This window comes from Hippocampus zosterae, chromosome 3 (genome assembly GCF_025434085.1).
Source record: "Hippocampus zosterae strain Florida chromosome 3, ASM2543408v3, whole genome shotgun sequence".
Classification (NCBI taxonomy): Eukaryota; Metazoa; Chordata; class Actinopteri; order Syngnathiformes; family Syngnathidae; genus Hippocampus; species Hippocampus zosterae.
In genome coordinates, this window is record NC_067453.1 from 6,322,473 (window position 1) to 6,342,751 (window position 20,279).

The 20,279-nt window shown below is 42.8% G+C and overlaps 1 protein-coding gene across 3 annotated transcripts; it reads right to left on the bottom strand.

Annotated features, from left to right (window-relative positions):
- Positions 1-3,804: 3,804 nt before the first annotated feature.
- On the bottom strand, positions 3,805-19,794 carry ca5a (carbonic anhydrase Va). Of its 3 annotated transcripts, none has more exons than XM_052061012.1 (7): positions 19,218-19,790; positions 14,715-14,912; positions 12,851-12,969; positions 9,944-10,039; positions 8,727-8,789; positions 8,004-8,162; positions 3,805-6,633 (listed from the first exon to the last, which is right to left on the bottom strand). In XM_052061012.1, exons 1-7 carry the CDS (start codon positions 19,360-19,362, stop codon positions 6,463-6,465), a joined length of 951 nt encoding a protein of 316 aa, XP_051916972.1. In that variant the 5' UTR covers positions 19,363-19,790; the 3' UTR covers positions 3,805-6,462. The 3 variants fall into 3 exon arrangements, with proteins under 3 accessions (XP_051916972.1, XP_051916974.1, XP_051916973.1); XM_052061014.1 differs by lacking the exon at positions 19,218-19,790 and adding an exon at positions 15,030-15,500; XM_052061013.1 differs by lacking the exon at positions 3,805-6,633 and adding an exon at positions 6,689-7,896 and having other exon boundaries at positions 19,218-19,794.
- Positions 19,795-20,279: the final 485 nt, after the last annotated feature.

Consider the following 20,279-nt stretch of genomic DNA (forward strand, 5'->3'; position numbering starts at 1 on the left):
AGCCCCATGTTGAGCTCGCCTGCCTCTGACCGGCCTCCCCGATCGAGCCCCAATCAACGTTTGCCCGTTATCTCCCCCTAGAGGCGGAAGTTGTCACTACGTTGGTTGGCAGTCGTCCAGCTTGATTTAAGCAACACCACGCGTTGCATTGGACCTGTACATTTTTTTACGGCAACGCCACCAAACAAAACACCCACAAATAGCACATGCACAGGTTGATTATGCACCTCCTGCTATCCAGTGGAAGAGCAATTTCTTCTTATGCCTGTTCCAAACGTTGCTGACATAAATAGTTTAACAAGGAACATGATTTTGCCGTGTTGCAATTTGATAATTTCACAATTTTCAGGTGCAGAGTGGTTAGGAGTCACTGCAACAAAATGAACAAAATGCGCATCAACCTGTTTCTCATTTGTGTAAAAAGGCACAGCACTTAAAACTGAACTTTAATAGCACAGATATTTTCTTGTTATGTAGTGCAATGTCAATTTTTGGGGAAATTAAGGATGCAATCAAGTGCAACAGAAACAATTTTAATAGCATAAAATACACAGTAAAAATAAGAATACAATCTTCCCCCAACGGTCGTCATTTGAATTCTCCCCGTCTTGCGGATTTTTGACTCTAATGGTTACGCTGCTGTCATCTAAGATTCATTTGTTGCTGCTTTGACTCAGTCTGAAGAGCACGGCAGAGGCTATTTAAATGTTGCTGCAGTGTACATGAGCACAGAGCATTTTTTTCTCCTTTTAAACAAATGACTAGCTATTGCGCTGCAATTGGTGGAGTACATACTAGTTCAGGATGTACCGCGCCTCTCGATCCCTCAGTTGGGACCGGCTCCAGCTCACCCACTCGAGAAAATGACTGGCTGTGGAAGCTTTCACAGGCGAAATAAAATGACATCACATACCAAATGTGGTTTGTGAGCTTTGAGTTTCATTCAGAGTGCGTGACGAAATTGTCAAAATAAAAGATATCCAAACCAATCTGTTAAACCCTTGAAAGGATTAGTCATGCATCATTCTCACAAGTAGACAGTGGCTTTCTTTTTAACGGGCCGTCTGAACCGCAAGGACAGATCGTGTGCGTCCACACAAATACCTGACAGGGTATAAGTTGTGTTCAGGTTTGTTGCTTTTGCAACATGAAATCCGACCAGTTTCTTGAAGTAAAAAAGCTGCGAACCGGCCAGACTGGTTTTGTGGTTGTGTAATCAGGGTAAATGCATGGAAGTCGATGGTACTGAGGCCCCCAGGGTAAGACTTACTGTCCTGCGCACTCACTCGGCAGCCTGTGCGTTTGAGAGAGGGAGTTGTGCTTCATTGATCGTCGTCGCATGGAAACACAACTGAGACAACGTTCAGGAGGCGACAAAATGTAACCAGAGGACTGAGTGCGTGCTGCAGCTGCTGCTCATGCCATCTTTGTATGCCAGTAGGCAGGGCTACCAACGGAAACGTGCAGTTGATAAGCCCCGCCGCAGTTCACGCTGACAAGTCAACACCTACTCTTCCGCACGCTTCCTCTTTATTGAAATTGACACGCAGTCATTGCACTCACTCGTTGTCATGTACTCATCGGGTGCTACACAGGTAGCTATGGGTGGGTTTTGTCCTGTGCTCACATATGACAGACAGAATCAGTATTTGTCAGAGGGGGCTATGCATGGCTGGTTTCACAAAGCCTGAAGAATGTAGGACGATCATATCAAGTGAAGCCTCCACCCAGGAGACAGAAATACACCATGATTCATTCATTCATTACATTTAATGAACTCATTTTAATCCCTCGAGCTGGGAAGGGGGTTCATTTAAAGTACGCCGACTCGAGACTTTGAGAGATGCCTCTATAAACCCTCTAGAGGCCTTTAGAATGAAAAACTTGTGAGGACTGGCCTAAATTTCCTCACTTGTCAAAAATGTCCTGACTACGTAGGTCTTAAAATCACAGTGGTCCTCACAAGAACAGTCATACAAACACACACACACACACACACACACACACACACACACACGGATCTCATATTAATACAATTGAGGGAAATCCAGAGGAGACTGAGAGCTGTGTCACGGTAGACCACGAGCTTTCTACCCCACGGCTAAACACAACAAACACCCTGCAAGGTCAACTTCAACAGCCACTTCTCTAGTTTGAATCCAATGGCGAGCGGTAGCACACCCAGCTGTGGTAACAGTGTAAAAGAGTCCATAAACAACCAACCCTTTGGACCCCAGGTGTTTGGGTGGGGGACACTAAACATCCCTCTCTTGTGTCAAAGGGCTTCAAAGATTTCCGTGGGGATGTTGTGAGGGGGGTAGTTTTCTACAAAAGGCATTGACCAATATTTTTTATTTTCAAATTTGTTCCTGCTTTGATAGGGTCTCAAGGAGGCCTTTGCTTTGGTTAGTCATCTGGAGAACAATGGTTTTTTTTTATATACATTAGGTCCATTTGTAAAATGTACAATGTTGGTGTTTTGTCTGCTTTACATTGAATTTTTTAAAAAAAATTAATTTTGGGTAGTTACATGTTTTATTTTTTTTTCTTTTCGGAAGTTAATGTATTTAATTAACTACATTCATACCCAAACTATACGGATGTACAAATTCCCCCAAGAGGTAGCAGGTAAAGATTGTGTAAAATGTAGTTGTGGAATCCAGGGCTCTCAAGGATGAACACTCTCTCTTGAGAGAGTTTTTGGACACAAAGCAGGACAACCCAGCATCCCAAGATCATGTCAAGGACAGATCAATGTTCTATGCTTTCATATAGCCTACATTGTGTTGTGTTCATCATTTATTTGCTGAAGTCTTGGATAAGCGTCAGTGGAAGGTACGTTTTTTTCTTTGTGCTCATACACAGACAGGTCGATGCTTTACTGTATTTTGTTCTGATCTTGTGTTCATTATAGTGTTTGATATTGGCATACAGTGCCTGTTAGTGCCAAACTGCAAATAAAGTCACACAGTCATTTTGAGAACCTTAATTGAGTTGAAGGAGAGCTATAGATCATTTATTTCTTATTGTGAGGATTCTTTCTGGACGCCTGCAGAGGGAATGCTGAGTTGAAATAAAAAGCACCAAAACATTGACACCCACTTGCAAGAACGTAAAGAAGAGTTAAAGGGATAGTTGCCACGTCTTGATGTACGCTTGTTTACAGAAAGAAGAAGATGACCACCACACTGACCTGTCTGGAGCCTGAATGAACATGACCGAAAATCTCTTGGTGTTACAAATACCCTTGTTGCCATTATTACTGACAACACTTCCTCCTGTTGTGTATAAAAGTATGAACATTGTTTTATTTCATGGTATATGTTTGTTTTTGAAACAGCTGTAAAATTCTATTGATCCTTGGAGCTGTGTCATTCTGAAATACTAAATAATTTATTTACAACAATGTATGATTTCAACTGGAACTGATCATATAAAAAAGCTGTTTTATGCATTAGTGATCAGTATATTGGTACGGTACAGCATATAAAGAATACTGGACCAATATACTGATCAAGAATGCATTAAAAATGGAAAATTTCTGGACCGGAACTTTTTATCAGGTTGTAAAAATAAAATGTAAGTCAACTAAATATTGTTTTCCCTAAAAGTGCACATCAGAATACTTTTAGACATGCATGGTGGGGACTCAGTTATGTTCAGGATTTTCTTTGGCTGCATCCGGCCCAAGGTGTCCTGAATTTGAGTAGGATGGAATGAAATTGCAAGAATATCATTGCAATCTGGATAGAATGCGCATCTCAGTGTGAGGAGTGTTGTGTCCGAAAAACGTGAGGACATGACTTACTTTTTCAAAGGTCTTTATTCAACTGACGTAACAGGTGCGAGTCGTCACTCAACCAACCAATGCTTTACGACACTGCCGTGACATCGTGTAGCAGTATGGTAAACGGCCATATGCTACAAGGAGGTTTGGCTTCAGCTGAAGGCCGTGGGTCATCATGACACAAAGCACACAGTGGAAAAACACCTACGAATGACTAAGTACAGAGCATTGGCTTAATCTGAGCCCCAATCTTCATCCCGTTGTATAATTGTGGAAGGAGTTTCAACATACCATCTGCGCAGTTTTTCATGAGCTCATTCTCAGTAAATGTTCATTTATTACTTTTAACAGTTTTATGTTATTTCAAGGACTGTTGTAGATTGTCTTTTCTTTAGCAAGGGTACTCATAATTTTGACCCTGTGTGTCTACATTGGTCACTATCATGTACTGTACAATTAAAACCGCGGCACTGGTTTGTAATCAGAGTACGCGCAAACACACACACACACACACACACACACACACATACACACACACACACAAAATCAGACAGAGTTTTTATTGCATTAAACACCATTTTATTGCTATGACACGAATGAATGTCAGTTTCCGCCCATTTCCATCTGGACAATTAACATGTTTTTATACATTCCTTTAAAATCAAAGGTCTTGAGGAGCAAAACTGTTCCCGGTCGCACGGCAGGACAACAAGCTATCCAAAAAGACATGCTGTGAGAGGACAGACTTTGATGAGTCCCCGCTCTCCAGGAATGTTGACTGCCCCATGAACAAATAAGCAGTCCGAATATGTAGTGCATATAGAAAGTGTGCAACGTACATATCCTTGGACAGTCTATGAAACGCTTTGCAAGGGGCTGCAGATGATAAAAGACACAATGAAAACAAGCATAATAATAGCAATTGATTTGTAAAAATAACGCATGTCATAATGTCAGATTCATTGATAGAGTGCTAAAAAAAGTCAGAGACACACAAGCAGAGATACTCATAACATGTCGGCCGACAGAGACAAAATGGCCAGTACATTGAAATCATCAGTGAATAAATACTGATTGTAAAAAAGGAAGCTATATGAAATTGATATTGACTTTGTACCCCGCCTACTGGTTGAGGACAGCTGGGATAGGCTCCAGCACGCCCGCGACCCTCATGGGCATACGCGGTTCAGATAATGAATGGATGTTTATATTCATAGCATTCCGATAGGAATCAATGAAGTTTCACATCATAAAATGCCATGATACATGAAGGCAGATAATGTGCAGTCAAATGCATCTGTGAAACACGTGATGAAGGCAGCGTTGTGTTGCATTCGATGGAAAAACACCAACAATAACATAGAAACCAACTGTTTTCCATATTATGGCCAGCAAGCGATATCAAAACGGACCACCTCCACCCATGACCTGCTCCTCCTGGTTCGTGTGTTGTCTACGCAACCTGTTCATTTCACTTGCAAGTATTATGTCTTTTCATTCCACATCCAGTCCACTTGGGCAACAACAAGGACCAACTGGGGAGATGGCTCAGGGCGGGTGTCTGACATCATGAGAGAAAAGCCTACTTCAAGAGGGGAGTGGGGTCAGTATGCGCAATAATATTGTTACATTGGGATTAAAATGACAAGCGTGAGTGCTCAGCCTTTCTTCTTCTCAAATGAAGATGAATAGTGGCCATCGCTTACTATCACAGTCAGATACACTCATCAAGTAGAATCATTTCGCTTCATCCCGAGTCCCCTCTGACCTTCATTTTATCATGTGCCTTGCTGCGTTTTTGTCTACGTGGTGTCTCAAAAGGCGTCCCTCTTGGCCGAATGTTGCATAGTAAGATTGACCCTTCAAGGCATAATTGATGGATATTATTGAGAGTCGGTTGATCTCGTTTCAATGAAAGCTGCTTCAGCTTTGGCAAAATTGTGAAGAGGCACAAACACATCATAAAGTACTGTGACTACACAGGGAAGGGGGTGCTTCTTCCTTTTCATGACACTTGACTAGGCCTTGAGTGGGGGGGGAAACTATCACAATGAATGTGGCAGTAGACGTAAACACAAGACTTGTGAACAAAGTAAGGTCATTTCAGACTCCTTCTTTTCAAATATCTCACAGTAGAAGGGCAATTTGAGTCCCTCTCATCATAAACTGTGGAAGTCCGCTCAACATGAATTTAAGGCACTGGACTAAATTATCTTTTTACCATAAAAAAATATTCACATAAACACCTGGCTTGTGTAAATGTATCCAATTAAGGGCTAATTAATGTTGCTTGACAAATTTGTTGTATGGGGGTGCTTGTCACAGACAGTGTAAGGAAAAAAAAAGACTCAGTAAAAATAAGATGCAAAGCCTGTCAGTGGTGCAAAAAGGTGGGATTTTCTGTTATACCGACTGTGGCCAGCACACAGTGCTCTTGAGTCTTCAGCTGCCGATGGACAGAACCTCCTACACAATAAATCAAATTGTCAATTTGAAATAAATATAATTTATGTGACTAGAAATCGGTCAAACTACAGTTAGTTTGTAAAACCAATATGCACAATATAAATGGCATTTTACTTTTAAATACTTTTTTTTTTAAAGAAAATACACTTGTTTTGGTGCGCCGACTGTAACAGGATGCAGAGTAATGCAGAGTAGAGCACTTGGTGGCATCAGTGAGTGTGCTGGTCATCTTGGTCAGATGGTGACTCCTTGAGGAAGGGACTGAAGGATGAGCGCACGGTGCGACCTCGCAAGGGCTGCTGCACACGGAAATTGTTCACCATGCTCTTCTGGACCTCCTCCTCGGCCGAGGTGAACAGAAGGCTCCGGAAGACAGCCAGCTTGGAGGGGACAAAAGACAGAACGTACATATTTACATAAAACCTTTTCAGAATCAGGTTTTTATTTATTTATTTATTTATTTATTGTGCCCTGTGATTGGTGGGCAACCAGATGAGGGGCTACCCCTTCCCCCGCCTCTTGCCCAAATTCAGGGTATAGGTTCCAGCTCACCTGCAGCCCTAAAAAGGACGAGCGGCAAAGAAAATGGACTGTAATACTTCCTCATGTATACACATCAGATGCACATTATTTAATATATGTTAAGGTCAATTGGTGGTCTTGTGATACAGTGATTTAAGTCAGAGGGGCAAAATAATCTTGAGCCTTCTGTACTTAAAGCAACACTGGAAATATGAAGTGTCAAGAAGCTCGATGGGCAGAGCACTTCAGGCTGTGAACAGGCCGCCGACCACAATGGAAGCACATGTCCAACATGTCGAAAACGACGAGCTTTTCAAGGCAGATCCAGACCTTCCTGTTGAAATTGGCAACCACTATTCAAACCTTACCAAAGAAGGACAACTTGAAAGATCGGAACAACAGGCGTAAAGTCAACCTCATGATGATACCAAGCAAAGTCCTAGCAAAAAAATAATAATTGTGCTGTATCTTGCAGCGGCAGTCGATGAAAAGCTCAGGAATGAAGAGGCGGGATTCCATCAGGGGACAGATGCATTGACCAGCTATTTGCACGACACATCATAGAACAATGCACAGAATGGCAGAGGCAAGCCGGAATTTGTTGGACATTGGAGAGGCCATTGATAGCATACATTGTGATGGACTCTGGACCATCTTAAGGATGGATATAATCCCACAAGATATGGCGGACATCATCAAGACCTTCGGTGCATTTCAAAGGCTGGGTTGGCTGTCCTGAGTAAACAGAGTAGTCTGACAAAGATGTGCAATGTCAGCATTTCTCTTCAACATCATCTTCATCCACTGCGTGACGGGCCATGCAACAGAAGACAAAACAGGAGGCGCGGCGACGGACCCTCATGTCAGCACTGGAAGACCTTGATTTTACAACCAATAAGGGCAGAAATGCAATGAGAATGCCGACCAACATATTTGAGTCCCAACAACATAGAACAAGATCAAAATTCAAATTATATCCGGTCAGTCAGCGTAGTTTCTTCCATTACTTCTGCTACTGCCAGGAATTGTGCTTTTTCATTCTCACTGAATTTTCTGGAGGCACGATGCCGTGTGGCGCTGTGCTGACTCTCACAGGCCAGTCTTGGCACTACAACAGACATCTGGTTTGGAGGTGGCGGTGTGGCGGGCATTGTCAGTGGAGATATATGAGAAAAAAATAAGATATATGAGAGTGATCGGAGTGGAAGGATGACGCTACTGGCTATACCTGATCATGGCTAACTTCTATGGGCTGCTTCATGACGATCCAGGTGACAGACTCTGTCAGAGGCGGCGTTGTAAGAGAGCCATGGTACGTCCAGTAATCCTCAGTGTTGTTTGGCAACAGGCAGCCAGCGTCAAATTTCGTAAACTCGACCACACTTCCCTGCAGACATGTCACGCAGCACACAATGTAGGCTACTTTAAAATACAAAAAGTAATTGTAATTCAGTGTTAGTATGTTACATAATATATTGTTACATAATGACAAGAGTCTCAACATTCTTTAAAGCGAATACAATTTGCAATTTTGGTATTTTGGCAGGAAACATGAACTCGATGCACATAAAATGACGCTTGAGTAAGACACCTGTCATCTAGAGTATACAATCACAACTGATATGACTATTATAAGCGTTACAATATTGCGGTGTTAAATGCATTGTCAACTGACGTTCGACTACATGCGTCACTTCGTAGTAAGCAGGAGGGATGAGAGCAGGTCACTCTCCTGGAAATGATACAACCATCTATGTGACTGACAAATACGTTGACAAAGCCACTTAATTAGGTCGACCTGCATAATCTCATGGCACCATTGTAAGAGGTGTATGAGAAATGCGGCTTGAACAAGGATAGCTCTTGTAAATTGAGACCGATATCATCGGAGAGTTATTCGTTTAGCAAAACTGCATTGCGCGCACATGCGTGTGTGTCATCGTGAATTTACCTTGTGTCTGATTGCAGGGAGAGCATCGACCAGTTTCTGCAGGCCATCGTGTCTCTTCCCCACCTACAAGAGCGTGGAGTCGTTTGGATTAAGGATTTGCATGACACATCATGGGATCATTTGCAATGTTACACATTTTGGAGCTAACTCTTTAACCATGTTGTGTAATGGAGAATTTGACAGTTTATTTAAGTGAGTTTATTTAAGACCCAAGTAGCTTGCAGCCAAATGACCTACCTTTGAAATCTAAACAGGAAGTCAGCAAGTTTTTATTTCTACGTCAAATTATACATATAATGTCAAACTGTATGAAAATAAACACCGGCAAACACGACTAATGGATACAAAATGTTATTTTTCTTCAGACGATCTCTCAGGGACATAATCCTTCATCAATTTGCTATGCGCCATCTCCTCATAAAATGGAGCCTATTCCAGTTTATTCAGAGTGAGAGCCACGGTGCACCCTGGACTGGTCATCAGCCGATCAGAGAGAAATGGGTGGATTTCCGTCACGTTTGCGAGGTGGTGGTGGACCCCAAAAAGCAGGCAGGAGAGAGGAGCAGGGTGTACTTGAAGAATTGTATTAAAACTGAGAAAACTAAATACAAAACAAATAAAGTTCAAAGTATCAAACAAAAACCCATGACTGAAGCTCAAAACTATCAATAACAGAAACATGACCAAAAACATGACCTAAACATGACTGACAAACAATCATGACAGCAGCAAAGAGCAACGATGACCCGACACTGAATGTTTGGGTGGGAGTCCTTTTATACAACTAATAATTACATAATGACCAACAGGTGTGCAGCTGCAGGGGGAGCCCTACAGTGCCACCTGTTGGTCACAAACGGAATCATGACAGATTTCACTGCTTAACTCATATTCCACAAACACTTTCTTAATCAGCTTGCCGTGTTTCGACCAGTAGGGGTGCATAGAACATATTCTTAGAAATTTTTTTAGGGTGACTTCCCCGTTTAACATGCATTTTGGAATGTTGGATGAAGTCGGAGCACTCAAATATGCAAGGGAAAGAAAATGCAAACACTGTTACTCCAGAACAGTGAATCGGATGTACTAGCCACTAAACCACTGTCCCGACACAAATACAGTTTATGCAAACTAGATGCTAAATGTGTTCTCTGAACATTCTGTAACTGTGCGCGCACGCGTGTGTGTGTGTGTGTGTGTGTGTGTGTGTGTGTTACCTTGAGAAAGACTCCAATAACCGCCAGGCCATTGTCCTCCATCACTGCCTCCTCAAACAGACTGTACTTATCTGAGTTCCAGTGGACCAAGTGAAGCTGAGAACACAAACAGTACATGTCAAACATTAGCTTGAATGCAAGTGCAAGAAGCAATAAACTGTGAACTCAAACTCCTCTTCGACTCCCCCTTGGGTGCTTCTCCTTGACTAGTTATTGCACAGTACTTTCTTTGTGACTAAAGAATCGTAGCCCCTACAGAAAAGTATGGCACATAATGGATCACATGTTTCTTGTAAATTATTATGATAACAAGCAGGTTAGATTTGGCCATTTGTATCTTTGTTGGCAGGATCATGTCAAAACAACGACTGTATGTACACAGTACGTAGTTTTGACGAACTTGTTTCCGGTCTTCAGCAATATGCAGTGATATTCCTCCCTGTCTTTATTATTATTTTTTCCAAGTCAAAGATCTTGTTAAACACGTGTGCAAGTCAAGCCGTTTGCATGCATATTTCTTTTGCATCCACCACACCCTCCAACATTTGCATCTTTGCAAGACATTCAAACCATGCTTATAAGCATGTCCCTTATCTTATTGTAGCATTTGTTTTATCCTATTTTGTTCTCTATTTTCACAAGCCTTGGGACTCACAGGGCTATCCTGGGACTCATTTCATATTTTCACGCAATATCATGTGGAATTGAGTGTTGGTATGACAATAAAATTCCTTTAATCCGTGAAAATAGAAGCCCACCCAATCAAAGATTCTGTCTTTATATGTTTGACAGAGTCAGAGAGGTAACACGTGTAGTTTCCAGTCGTGTGTAAACTCATAGCTGTAGTTGTTCCTAAATATTTTCACTGTCTGATTTGACTAATTGAGGTAACCAAAAGACTGCATTCGTTTAAGAAAATAATATCAGCTTCAGCGCTATCATAGCTTAAAAGCAGACACCAAAATCAGTTCAATGAATGTAAACATCGAACGTGAATTCATTTGATTGTTTCTTAAACCATGAGCAATAAACATTTGAAATGATTGCGGATTTAAAATGCTCCTGGGAGCTGTGTTCAAAGGTTGGATGTGCAGTACAAGTGTTATTGTTTTATTATTCTAGTTGTAAATCTCAATTTATTTCCCACACTGATAATAAGTGATAAGTTACATCAATGGGACTACTGTACTGCACATACAGGTGGGGGGGAAAAAAAACAATTTACAACAACTGCTCATTATCAGATGTAACTGACTGCAATTTGAGCCTCCATGGAGCGTACGTTTATGCAAAGTTAGCTGAGTGATGGGAACTGTGACATGAACACATTCCTAGCATCGGCAATTTGAACTTGGCAAATGACACATAGAAGGTGTAGGTGGAAGACACAACCGTAACTGCAGAAAATTGCGGCAACAGATCTACACTTGGAGTACTGGCTACACAATGAGCAGAAAATGAAAAAATAATTTAAATGTAGATAAAACACAAGATTGGATTAGAAACCTCACTTTTTGTTACTCACCATCAGCACTGGGTGACATGTTAACGTCACTGTGATTAGAATGTGACATTAAATGTGAACGTTGCGTATAAGTGCTGGAAAAGTAACGGGCACTGTTTTTTTGTTGTTGTTTTTTTTAAAGCTGCCTCCTGAGAAACTGATGGCAACACTTAAGAGTGAGCCCGAACACTAAATATTGAGGTCACAAAAACAGTGAGCTGAATGACACTGAAACTGAGCTGAAGGCAACCGTGGAGCTGAGCGATTAATGAAAGCTACTACATTCTTACCGTGCATACGACTGTACTTTTGTGGAAAAATAATTGTCAATTAATGCTCAGAAGCTAACTCACAATATATCTTAATGGATGTCTATTGGAGTGATCATGTCTTGCATCCATTCATTTTCTATAGCGCTCCTCTTGTCCATCCCATCCTACTCTAGGTGAGAGGCAAAGTACACCCTGGACTGGTCACCAAGGCACACATATTGACAAACAAGCATCTATACTCACATGTATTCCAATGGACAATTGAGACACTTCAATTAATCTATAATGTCCTTTTTTTTCAAATGTGGGAGGAAGCCCGAGTGCCAGGAGACCTGCAAACTCTACACAGAAAATTAGAGGTGGGCATTCCGTCAGTAATAAGAGAAAGTCCGTCAGTCTGGCACTGACAGACGGATGTTTCCTGGCGATTCACGAGAAAAAAAAGTTCAAAAAAGTGACAGAAGAACTAAGCAAGGGGGTTGTCTCCAGAATTGTCACGAACCAGGTCAGCACCGACGGACCTTCTCAGTCCGTCGCTGATGGACTCATGTTTCGCTGACGACTTATGGAAACATGAGCCGTGTCTCTCGCGTGTGTTTGTGCGCCAGGGTGACAAAAAAACGCGTTGCTTGGAGTGGAGAAGAGGAGGGAATCCTCTGACAGAAAAACAAAAAGTTTGAACATTGCTTGTCAATCTGGTGACTGGTTGTTGTGTGGGTTGATGAATGCTACCATGATTGACAGTTCAACAGATGTAAACAAATCAATCCACGCATCGGATTTGTCAACTTTCTCGTTTCCCGCTCTCCAAGCATGCTTAATTTTCATATGCCTCTCAGGCCCACAGACCGCAATGATATTGTCCCACATTGATTTTATTTCACCACAGTGTGTGTGTGTGTGTGTGTGTGTGTGTGTGTGTGTGTTAACTTGTGTTAACCTTTATTTAGCTGTGTGTCTGCTTGCAACTAGAGGTCGAAAACAGGATATGGCTCTCGAGGACCCGGAGTTCCCTACACCTGTACTAGGGTGAGCATTATAATGCGGAATTTTCTCAGCTGATCTCATAATTTAAACATCCAAGCAAAGGCCGAATAAGTGAAACGGCACAGTATAGACATTGTAGCATACCTCTGCAGGAAATAACCTCCTGTCCACAGTGTGCTCTGACCCCCAGGCGTTGCTCTCGCCCCAGTGGAAGTGGAACTGGCACAGCCTAAATTTGTCTTGCAAAGGGCCCCCTTTCAAAGCTGTGGAAGCGAATGAGAGGGCATGATTTTTCCAGAGTTGACTTTCAGGACCAAGTTAACAAGGACAATAATTTGAAAAAAAAGACAATATGATATCACAGTAATCTTATTCTCTCGGAGGAAAAAACATTTTTCGGAAAGTAAGGGCAGGTGGGGAGGATGTTCATGTAGTAACGCAGACCTACAAATAGCCTGATCATTTTTGGTGAGAGGCTGTAGTGAACTATAACTCATATCACTGTAATTGCAGCACGTCAACAGTAGCCAGCATTCGAAATCACATTCTCTCCAACCACAAACTGTTCTTGCTTTGGCATAAAACTAGAATTGCTGAAAGGTTAAGACTGCGACAGGCAAACAGCACTAAAAAGGAACGAGTTGCTACATAATGATTTGACCTTGAACTAGCCAAGTCATATATACCGGTAAATTGATTTCGCATTTGAACTGAAGTCAACGAGTCATCACTTCATTTTATCAGCAAATACACGGTCTAATTTGAATTCAAACATTCATTCATTCATTCATCTTCCGAGCCGCTTGATCCTCACTAGGGTCGCGGGGGGTGCTGGAGCCTATCCCAGCTGTCTTTGGGCAGTAGGCGGGGGACACCCTGAATCGGTTGCCAGCCAATCGCAGGGCACACAGAAACGAACAACCATTTGCACTCACACTCACACCTAGGGACAATTTAGAGTGTTCAATCAGCCTGCCACGCATGTTTTTGGAATGTGGGAGGAAACCAGAGCACCCGGAGAAAACCCACGCAGGCCCGGGGAGAACATGCAAACTCCACACAGGGAGGCCGGAGCTGGAATCGAACCCGGTACCTCTGCACTGTGAAGCCGACGTGCCAACCACAGGACTACCGGGCCGCCTGAATTCAAACATTGTAGCAAAAATGTTGCCTTTTACAAGGCTAATAAAGCTCGATTTTGATCATGGTATTATGGAGAGCCAAACGGTCATTATGTTGCCAATGACCAAGTCTAGAATCAGTTGAGTCAGAAAACATTGTTATCTTAGCCGCATTTCAAATTTTAACCCTTTCATGCACCCAACATTCTAAGGCCATAATTAAAAGACTCCAAACATGTGACCTGAATCAGAGTAATATTTCTTTTTTTTTTTGAAGGAATTAACACAAGCAGTCTCTTCCAAAGACTTGAATTGTCAACAGCGGCTTCATTGCGGAACCCAGTCACAATTATTCTTGTGCTCTCGAGCAGGTGCAAGAAACTCCGTTACCTCGAGAGCCACATCCTGCCTGTTTTAGATCTCTCCCTACTCCAACACACCTGACTCAATTGATCATGATGTTTTTCAGGATTCTTCCAAGCTTGCTGATGAGTGGATCATTTGAATCAGAGAGAGATCTAAAACAGGCAGGATATGGCTCTTGAGGAACCGGAGTTCCCTACCCCTGCTCGAGAGAATGACTGACACAGTCACAGTCACATGACAGTCACCAGATCCACATGGTGCTTTTATATGTGCTTCTTCTGTCCAACGTTACATTCATCACTGACTTTACCACTGAATGCTTTTTTTAAAGCGGCTGACAAAGGAGAGCATCTTTTGCTCGTGGTGGAAACGTCTGAGTTTGTTCATCTGAATTCAAGGGAACGGAACTCAGTAATACTGCCGTGGAAATGGGAAAGAACGAACTACAGAGTTCATTGATTGTGCAGCCGCTGTATTTTGAGAACATAAACACATGGGATATTTTACAGAAGATCACTTACTTGACTTGTCCGTCGTGTCATCATATTCAACCAAGAAGGAGTAACCATTATTCCAGATTTGCTGGCAAGTTGTTGGGTCATAGTCAGCGATCAAATGTTTCAGCTGGGAATCAAAGACGCTCTTGCGGACGACAATATCAATGGGAGACTGGCGGTCACCTCCGGGAACTGCCAGGGGGCCCTGCCACATGGGATGCACTGGATCGATCGGGGAAGGCGGCGTTTTGGAACAAAGAAGAGAAAGACAACACATGTTAAAATCGACAGGACTGCAACTGGATGTCTATGCCAATACGTAACCGAGAACAAACCTACTTTTCAAGTTGTATTCGGCTGCTTTCCGCACGGATAAACAGCAGTCCATTTTCAAATGAAACGATAACTTTGTCACTGTGAGAAATGACTCCCGACACTTCTAGACAGACTCGCTTCTCGGGCTGCCTGAAAGAACTGAATGCAAAAGTAACCGCTGAGTAATTCCACTTCCTTCTAGCCGTGCATTTCTTCCTTAAAGGTAACGACTAAATAAGAACTAAGTGGGCTGGCTGTACAGAAAAAGTCACCTGCGGAATGTCCTGGCAAGCCCCCAGCTTCCCACCACAGGGAGGGAATCAAACGGGGACGCCTGGCTGGGTCAAAAAGCCTGGTCGGGTCAAAGTCCGTCCAAGGACCTGACTAATTACGCAAAAGTCTGCTTTCACTCCCTGCCTTCTTCTGAAAGTCTGAGAAAACAAATGGACGCTTGAAAGGGTAGCTGAGATGGAAAGTCGCTCGCTGCTTTATGCATGTGAGTGCACGTAGAGAGCAAACAATCATTGCAGTGTAGCTCTCAAGGAGTCAGAAACAACCGCTGATTGTCTTCATCTGCAATCATGCAGCACAAGGATTAAGGTTTCCGCTGCGAGCACAGCTGAACAGGTCTGACTAGGAGACGACCTTCATCTCCTTAAGCCTTTAGCGACTCCTCCCGGGAGCACTTGGCTGCCTAATTCTGTTATTGCCGCCGCCGTGCCAATGACGTGCTTTCAAAGCTTTTCATGCTCAGTCAGATGTCGGTTCCGGTCTAACATCACGAGTCTTCCTCACCACAAAGCGAACAGGAGCAATGCTGAACCCCAAGTGGAACTTTTACAAACTCCAAGAAGACAGCGCCAAATGTCAGTAGAGGTGCAAGATAGTGCTTCTCTCAAATCTGAAGGGGTAGTCAGAAAGAGAGAGCTGCAAACGTAGAAATTCAGGTTTAGGAGTGGTTTCAAACCACGCAGTGAGCAAACATGGGAGCAATGACTACTACGGAAACTTTGAACCTAGGGAGGAATGGGGAGGTGTGGCTAAATCTGTGGAACATTCAGCTGTGTTTTCCACCACAAATTAAACACAGACACACACACACATTCAAGTGATGTAAAATAAGTGGCGGATTGGATCTAGCAGATTGGTAATTTTGTCCTTTTGTGTTCGTTCCCACCGACCGCTGTCATGTGGATTATAAGATAAGATAAGAAGACCTTTGTTAGTCTCGCAATGGAGAAATTCCAATTCACAGCAGCAAAGTTATGAAAGGAAGAAGTAGAACAACAAAATATAGGAGCTGCTGGAAAGGCAGCCACTCTCGCGGCGCCATTTTGAAGTCAAAGTAACAAAAATAACACAACACACACAGACAGTTGTGCAATCTTCACCACTTTTCTGCATACACTTTGTTGTCTGAAGCAGTTACAGATGAAAGAGGAGAGGATGAAAGTTGATCAGAGACGTCATGCTGCAATGTGCACACGTCTGCTACAAGCTAAGTTTTGAAAGCAAACAACAAAGCTGTAGCGTCCATTGATGAAAAGAGATTAGTTCACTTCTCCTGTCCCGCGTAATCCGCTTCAAACTCCAAGCCGCGACTCCCAGTTCCAAATCCGCATCGGCGCGCCGCGCTGACGCTCCTTTCTTCTCATCGTCGGCTCATCGAGACTTACATCCATCAAGCCGCAGACCGTTCATATACTGAGCGTGGCGTGAATAGAAATGAAGCAAATGCTAATCTGAACAAAGACCATCATGAAAATGAAATGAAAATGAGTTTATATAAACTTAAAGCACATCATTATAGCCCATGAATTTGGACATTTTTCCTGTACTCAGGTTGTGTAGTATTTCTTTTCTGAGCCTGTAAAGTATAAATTAAACTAATCAGCGACGGCTTTTTGTTGCAAAGCCGGAGGAGATAGCTGCCTCTGCATCTTACCCACAGTCATCTTGAGATAAAATGAAACTTCTGTATGCTGCATTTGCTTTACATATTTTCTTTGTGCTACTAAATCGTTGCACCAGCAAAGAACAAATAAAAATTAGATTTGTACCCCCAAAAAACATCCCTTTAATTTGAGGTTTTCATTTTCAGCTTTCTAGCCAAGTTCGAGAAACTTACACTTATGTAATATTTACTGCATAGAAAAGCAATAGCAGCCTCTGCTGCCCTAAATGATAATTACAGGAAGCAGGTGTATTGTCTGTTAGGCACTCTTTCCTCTTGGCTTGTGCTCGTTTCTACTTAATTCTGCAGTGATATTCGTCCGTGTGAAAAAGAAAAAAAAAAACGATTGCCGCACAATCCCGCGATACAGTGAAAAATCTGCAATACATGATTATACATGTATGATTTAAGATTCTGCAATGCTTGTGGCCCTCGGATAAAAAGCCTGAATACCCTTGATTTAGATTAATGTATGTTGAGTAAGCCAGAGTACCCACATCGACTTTCTATGATACATATTTTTATTTTCTGTCGAGAAACAGGTTGAGAGTCTTGAGACATGGAAGGTGTATCTGTCCGTCACAGTTTCCGTCCGTCCCTTGTCAGCGAGCCAATCTGCAATTGAGAACGTAATTTCTCGGACACACCCGGACGCCCACATAAGCCTACATGCAGCCAAATTAAAAAAAACAAACAAACAAACAAAACCCTATAAAAATCACACACACACACATGCACAGATCGTGTGGTGATTGTTGAGATAAAAAACAATACGGGACACATCTTATTGTGGTCTGTGGGACTGAAGGGTATGCAAAGTCGTTTCATTTTTTAAAAATGTTTTCTGCATTGGGCTGCGTGTCAGGTGTGCGAGCACCCGCGTGCAACGTAGGACCGGCAAGTCCGTTCTCAATGCAGTTTGGCTGTCGCCGACAACTCAGACGGACTGGGTAGGCCTGAAATATTGACGGAAGCTCACCGACGGACTCACTGGACTACCGATGCCACCCTGTGTAAAGAACCATTGACACTGATGGACAATTTAGCGTCTTCATTTCACATTCATGTTTTTGGAAAGGGGCGGGAAGCTGGAATACACAGAGAAAACCCACACAAGTACAGGGAGAACAAACAAACTCCACACAGGAAAGCCGGAACCCAGATTCAAACCCCAAACCTTGGAGCTGTCGGGAAGATGTGCTAAGCACTACCCCACCCAGGCTGCAAAATGTAAATAACACTTGTCAAAACTTGTATCGCTCTCACACAAAATTTCAACGTCCAATTCGACATTTCAAGTGATTAACCTGAACACAATATCCGTGCAATGGCTAGGTAGGTGCAGCAATCCAACAGAATGAGATATTGATATGAGAGGAGCAGTTTAAGTGAAATCGGGTACATGCTGTAAGGATGATATCCAACTTCACACCAAATTGCTTTACAGCAGTTAAAGCCTCAGTTGTGTCATTACTCTGCCTCATCGTTCTCCAAAAAGAATGAATGATTGTGATCTTTTTTTTTGTGGAAATAAATCAAATAATCCAAGAACACATGGTGATGTACAAGAATATCGGCAATAACATGAAGGCACAATATGGCACCTCTAACCTTGGGGGAAGTGAACTCATGCATTATTTGCCTCTGAGTCAGACACATCGAAGCAGATACTGGTTCTGATTGGCACAGGAAAACAAGAAAGACGGGTTCTTGGGTGTGGCGAAGAGGTTACAGTCACTTCTCACAGGGTTTGTATGATTCGGATCAGGGTTTAAAACACATCAGGAACGTGCTCAATATGTTGCTGCAGTGTTTAGGAGGAAGCAGAATTGAATGGCATGGTAAATACGAACTGTACTATGCGTCAGTGGTTGTCAAATTTCACTCGGGTTCTGGCAGAGATACGTCACAGTGATGCTTCTCGAAAAGTAAACATACTAGCATCCTAGGTCGTAGACAGATAAGGAGATTAAACGCAAAGGCTCATAGGAAGACTTTCCTGTGCTACACATGGGGATCGTGGAGACTATGGAGGGGCAGGAAACCAAAACCTGCACGTATCAGTGGAATACATCTTCAAATTCAATTACAACGCAATTCTAGTCTGAGTTTTACAGCACTCTATCTGCGCGTTTCTAATATCAACATTGCTGCAGATTGCTAGCTCCACGAGCCAAAATGTCACACACACACACACACACAGTAGCCCAACAAAACATTCACAACACATCGTGGCGTTTGCAAGAGCAGCTACTCACTTTGCGACAACACATATCTGCTGGAGCAGGCTGTTAGATTACATCCACGGACGTGAGTGAGCCACTGACTCAGCCTGGTGTGTCTCAAGAGCTGTCGGTGAAGCTGAGAAGTCAGAGGTCGAATTACTGATGACAAAGTGACCATCTTGATGCAGTCCCGCGTTTCCTCTTTCAAAGCAGTCGGCTACCAAAAAATAAATGAATTCCCCACACACCGTGGTGCTTTCCCCCACCCCTGACCGTACAGCGAACCGCTGTATTGTTCAACGAGCCCAAAGTTAGCTGTCAGTTAGACAGACGTGAAGCTGCATTGACAGCAGGCTGCTTTCGCTCGCTCTCTCGCTCTCTCTCTCTCTCTCTCGCTCTCTCTCTCTCTCTCTCTCTCTCTCTCTCTCTCTCTCTCTCTCTCTCTCTCTCTCTCTCTCTCTCTTTCCCTCTCTCTCTCTCTCGGCATACGCTCCAAGAAAAACATAAAAAAACAACAACGGTCACCCTACAGCGTCAACTCGTTGGAATTCTTAAAAGATAACCGATAAGTACAAAATGTCCTCTCTTCCCACCCGTCAAAAAGTGTTGACTACAGAGAGAAAGAGGAGGGTCCGCGATATCAACCAATCAGCGTCAACCGCAGAGGGGCGGCAGTGTCAACATTGGTGATGACGGCATAGGGATTGTACTTAATTCAGAGATTCACTTAATAAGAATGTTTTGCGCTTGGCGTATAATTCGTTGATTGATCCATATCTGACCGATTGCATTGAGGTGTGCGGCGTGCGCTGGTAAGGCCTACACTGAACCACTCTTTCGTTTACACAAATGTGCCTGCCGTTCAGAAAAGTGGATATGGGGACTATACTAATCCAATATTTATGCAGCTCAAATCTCCAAAATTAAATGAATTGGTGGAATTTCACCTCCTGATAATTATGCATAAGGCTAATCACCCACTTTTACCAAATAGCTTGCAAAATAGATTTAAGTAGCTTTTCAGTTTCAAAAAGGATGGTGAAATGAACTGTACAATGATCATGACTCTGTATTTTAAGATTGAAAGGAAAGCGC